Source organism: Elaeis guineensis, chromosome 3 (genome assembly GCF_000442705.2).
Source record: "Elaeis guineensis isolate ETL-2024a chromosome 3, EG11, whole genome shotgun sequence".
Lineage (NCBI taxonomy): Eukaryota > Viridiplantae > Streptophyta > Magnoliopsida > Arecales > Arecaceae > Elaeis > Elaeis guineensis.
In genome coordinates this window covers 78,751,834-78,757,073 of record NC_025995.2, presented here as the reverse complement: position 1 = coordinate 78,757,073, position 5,240 = coordinate 78,751,834, and the positions used below count along the sequence as shown (strand labels likewise).

Here is a 5,240-nt window from a genome sequence, read left to right as displayed (position 1 = left end):
ACTAATCTGTTTCAAGTGTAAAACAGTCCACATTCCACAACTTTCTTAGCCAGAAAAGTTGCAAGTTAACTTTTTGAAAGTGTAAAAAACATGTGCAACCTAGTCCTCTCAAACATCCTGCATAATGCACTTGGGCTAAGAACCTCTAAAAGATATTCTCAATTGGTCATGATAAAGACCTGAACTAAGACAACTATTTGATGTGAATGCTTCAATCTCAAATGATGCAAAAGTTACAAAGCCTGATCTTATATCTGCGACAAAAACACTATGAAGGTGGAGCTTCAAAAAAATTTTCCTATGAATTTGTAAGCCCCATTTTCAACAAAATAAAATCCCAGGTAACATCCTTCTAACCCTCACCACTGGAAAAAACCTAATTTGTTCATAAATCCTAAAATTTACTTAAATTCTTTATAATGTGCAATAAAATTCTTAAAGCTCAACCTAATTCTACAATCCAAATGGTTTTGAGTGCATTACCCCATCAAGAAGATAAAAGGAAAAACTTACTTCAGCCCTTAGGTAATCAAGTTTTTCTCAGTCCTTTCACCGATCAAGTTTCTCCTGCAGTGGCTCTCTTCTCCCATGCAGTTGACTTCTTACTAAATCACCCACTCTTAGTTTCTTACATTACACTAAACTTAGGTAAGAGCCCCAAACTTTTATACTCATCAGCAGAGAGCTCTCTACACTGTTCAAAAATTACAGATGCCCTGGAATTCAAGAGCCCCAACATAGCTATGTACTGTAGAACCTACCTTCTGAACTTTCACCAAATATCTTTCAGTTTATATTCCCTAGTTTTAGATCCTTAAAATATTTTCATTTATAAAATCAATGCAGTCATAGGACATATAAATCTACCTTTCCTGTATAACCAACATAGCTTTATCCATCCCATACTTATTTGGTTCGGAGTAGAGGTTTCAGGCAGAGCATCCATATTCTTTCCTCCAATATCTCACCTAGTGTGAGCACATTTAGCTCACATCTATGCCCCCATTCATCCTAGTATTCATATGAGCTTCATATCAAAGTTACTTAGATCAAACCTTAAAAGGCACTTCACTAGCTTTTGCTACCTAACACCTTTCATTTTATGACATAATTCTAATGATACCCTTTAGTTCTACATAGACAAAGGTGGTCTAAAACCCTGAAATGATGAGGCATTTCTTCCTGTTTTAACTCAGAAGCTAAGCAAAGTGAGTTCCCAGAAGAGGATGTGAATCTAATGATACCATAAGATACGCCAAAACATGCAACATACAATCCAAAATACTTCAATGCAACATAAAGTTAAATATTTGTAATGCTGCTCTCTTTGACGCTTCACGCTACTCATGGATGATCGGATACACCAGTTTTCTAAATTCTAAACGATAAATACATCTCCAGGTACCCAATAAATTATTTTAAACATACTAAAAACAATACTGACTAACAGAGATCGTCCATCGGTGACTAATATGAAAACCTAAGCTTTGTCATAAAATGGCTCAAAATGATTCAAGAGCCGTTTCTCATTATGAACTGATGAAAAACCTAAATTTCGTATTTCAGGTTTAATAACAAATTTGTAGTTCTTGGTGGATTAGTGAATACTATGGTCATCAGTAACAGAAGCAATCATAAACAAAAATTTCCTGATTTCTCACCTGAGAGTGATTGCCATGGGCCCCGTGATTCTCCATACCCCCTAAAAATAACAAATTTCAGATCAATTCAAGATCCAACACCATGATAGATGAGTGCAAGAAAAAAAACTTTTGAAAGATTTTCTCACAGTCGTTCAATCCAGCAAGGGCCATCCGGATGGCCACCTCTCGCTCCTCAGCTTCCTGCAATGCCCTCGCGAAGGCCTCATCGCTCTCAAATTCGGCATGATCGATCGAGCCGTCGTTGGCATCGAACGCGTCCTCGCCGTAATCGCTCCCCTCAGCGCTCCCCGCCTCTTCGATAGGGTGGTCTGGATCGTCGCCGCCCTCGCACTCGTAGCTCGCAGCATCGGAGCTCTCGTAATCGCTGCCCTCTCCACCGTTCATCCGCAGCATCATGTACGCCCGCTCCTGGACGAAGAATTCGCCGAATCCAAGAACATCAGAAACCCTAGCGCGAATCCCTAAGGCAAAGATCCAGCGATAGGGGCAGAGAGAGGGTCGAGGGGCTCACCTGTTCTTGAAGCGCACGGGCCAGGGCGAGGTCGGCCTCGACCTGGCTGAGGCTGGTGAACGGCGTCCCGGTAGGCGGCGGCGCCGCTCCTGCAGCGGGCTCGGCCTCCGCATCCGCAGGCGGCAGGGAGTTCGGGCAAGGGTTTTCGTCGGCGATCTTTTCTCCAGCACCGCTCTCCTTGGCGTTCTCCATCGGCAAGCGAACGCGAGAGAGAGAGAGGAATGGGTTGGGGGAGGGACTTGGAAAAAGCGACGCGATTTAAACCTGACTTTAAATAGGGAACCTGGACATGCAATGCTACGAGGCCCAACTTGGCTACCAAACCCAAGCCATGCCAGATCACAATGCAAGTTGTTAAATTTAGGTTGTCGGAGGTAGAAACATAGCCAGCGTGCTTCTGATCCGTAGCCACCATCCATGATGCAGAAAATCCGACGTGAAGCACGTCATGTTATCCAAATGATCCATAAAATATCCTCATGACATGACATGATAAATATTATTTTACATCAAATTATATATTTAAAAATATAAAAATAATAAAAATAATGTATTATATATATTTAATACATATCATAATCTATTTTTTAAATCAAATATATCAAAAATATTTTTTTCCTCTAAACTAAAATATTTTTATTATTTTAAAATATTTTTGGACATTATAATGATGTGCTTCTCTCTATCTCTTATTCCTTATTTTGTTGAGCTTCCATCTCAACGTCTGGATGTCCAAGATTTATTTTGTAGAGAGAATTATGCATCCGAGATTGTTGGTTAGTATGTAGATAATATTATCCATGCAAACAAAATATCTCATCCACCAAGAAGTGAAATATCATCTGTAAATTCTTTATTACAACTTTATTGTTCCTTTACTACAGTAGATCCTTTGACAGTTAAATGAAGTTAATGCATTCGATAAGTTCAAATAGTTTTTTTTCAATTTTAAATACAGCATGTTATATAAATTTTTAAAAAAAAATCATATAATAAATCAAGATATCATAATTTCTATCCAAGATAATTTTTGATAATATTATAACATTCAAGGTCAAAATTATAGTATTATAGTTTTATATTATGATATTATAAGTTAAAATTATGATATCATGTATATAAAATACCTTCTAAAAATAGTTTTGACAATATTATGATATCTTATATCAATATTATGATATTATATATTAATATTATAATATCATATAGATAAAATATTTTTTAAATATATTTTTTGATATTTTTATAATATTTTAGATCAAAATTATGATATTATATGTTAAAATTATAGCATTCTATATCATAATTATGATATTATAAGTTAATATTATTGTTGTCCCAAGAATTGATTTTGATGACTATAAAATATTTGAGAGGGGTACTAATAATTTTTTTATCTTTGGAAGAAGTTTGAATGTGCATTTCAAGATGTTCAAGATTTTTGAATTGATAAAGATGCTTAGAGTAAGCCAAAGTAATAATTTCATCAAGTTAGAGATCAAGACAATATTTTTCAGAAGCTTCAAGAGTATTAGAGAAGAATTCGAAACTTTTGGAGGCAATTTGGAAAGTTTCGAAAGTCAAAAAGTGAAGAAAATTTGGCTTGAACAAAAAAGGACAATCTCTAGGTCATTCCCTTTTGAAAAGGGCAGCCTATGGATCTGAATTCGAGGTTTGGAGCATGCATATGTATTTCAACATTTTATCTTCTAAACATCACAGCATAATACAAGATTAAAATACTTTTAATCTGAATCATGCATGCATAAAAATATAAAATCACAAGGATCTAGTTCATACGTTGAAATTGACATATGCTGAAATTCAGATTGTGATCAAATCGCATACCTGTTTCGCAATCTCTTTCTTCAAATCTAGATCTAGAAGAGAAGAAATTTTTTTCTAGTCACACAAATATCTGGCCTTCCGGATATCCACTTGAGATCAGTTTGGAACAGCTCTCTTCAAGTTGAATTTTTTTTCTAAAAAAATTCAGCCTGTTGAATCTAAATGAAGCCTGGATCACGATCAACACTTGATCTTTTTTCTTGATCATCTTCTTCTGTTCTTCTCTTGTCTTTTTTCCTTGCTTTGTGCTGCTACCAATCATCAGGAACTAGCAAAGGAAGGGATGCCTAATAGCTTGGGCATGGAAGAACTTGGGATGCCTAACAATGGTGGGGCATGTCGAACGCCAAGGGAGAAGAGAAGGGAGAGGAAGAGAGAACGTGGGGGGGTCTCCAAAGGTGAGTATGGGCTACTGGTTGGATGCTCTAAGAACCTTAGAAAAGGTCTCTTTAAATAGGCATAAAGATTGAATCCTATTCAATCTCATAATACAAGTCCTACTTACATTAGGTTTCCTAATAACTTAAGTTATTCAACTTACATTAGGAATCTTTTAGGTGCCAACTTGAGCCTTGCACCCATTATTTCACACCATCTTTTGCACCCAAGGAACGCCCCATATGAAATCAAAAGGCCCTCTAATCATGGGACATGCCCAACTGAATCAAATCAAGGTTACGCCCAAGAATAACTATCAAGAAAATTAATTAGGGACTTGCACCTTTAATTTATTTGATCCAAAATCTTAGACACCCAACAATTGAAGTCCAATGAATCTAATTCATTTAGGTTATTAGTAGGTAATTAAGTTTGAATTATCTTATCAAATAAGAAATCCAAATGGAAAGAAAAAATTGGATCCAATTATATGCTAGCAAGGTTACCTTGAACCCAATCGAGTTTTTCTAAATCTAATTGACACTTCATAAGCTCAATTGCTTATTTCAGGCCTAATCTCTTTGTTGTATGACCCCATAGGTTTAATTCTATCTAGTAGTGAAATATACAATGATCTCTATCAAAGTATCATTGAAATTTTTTTCAATAAATCGGAATAATTTCACTCTAACTCATCAAGGATTATCAATCCAGAACAACCCTAGTGAACTCTCACAATCCACCAGTGACACCTAGCAATATGTAGTGGCAATCCAATAGAACTGAAATAAATCTCTAGGTGTAGTTAATGTGTGATTCAGTCCCTCTATCGTGAGTCT

At 36.1% G+C, this 5,240-nt stretch overlaps 1 protein-coding gene across 1 annotated transcript in view; it reads right to left on the bottom strand.

The window, feature by feature from the left end:
- Positions 1–2,427, bottom strand: part of LOC105033290 (E3 ubiquitin ligase BIG BROTHER-related) — a 45,158-nt gene extending 42,731 nt beyond the window's left edge. The window contains exons 1-3 of the mRNA XM_010908025.4: positions 2,176–2,427; positions 1,790–2,072; positions 1,662–1,702 (exon numbers count right to left, since the gene is read on the bottom strand). Coding sequence (XP_010906327.1) covers positions 1,662–1,702; positions 1,790–2,072; positions 2,176–2,367 — 516 coding nt within the window. The 5' untranslated portion in view covers positions 2,368–2,427. The remainder of the gene's footprint in view (positions 1–1,661; positions 1,703–1,789; positions 2,073–2,175) is intronic.
- Positions 2,428–5,240: the final 2,813 nt, after the last annotated feature.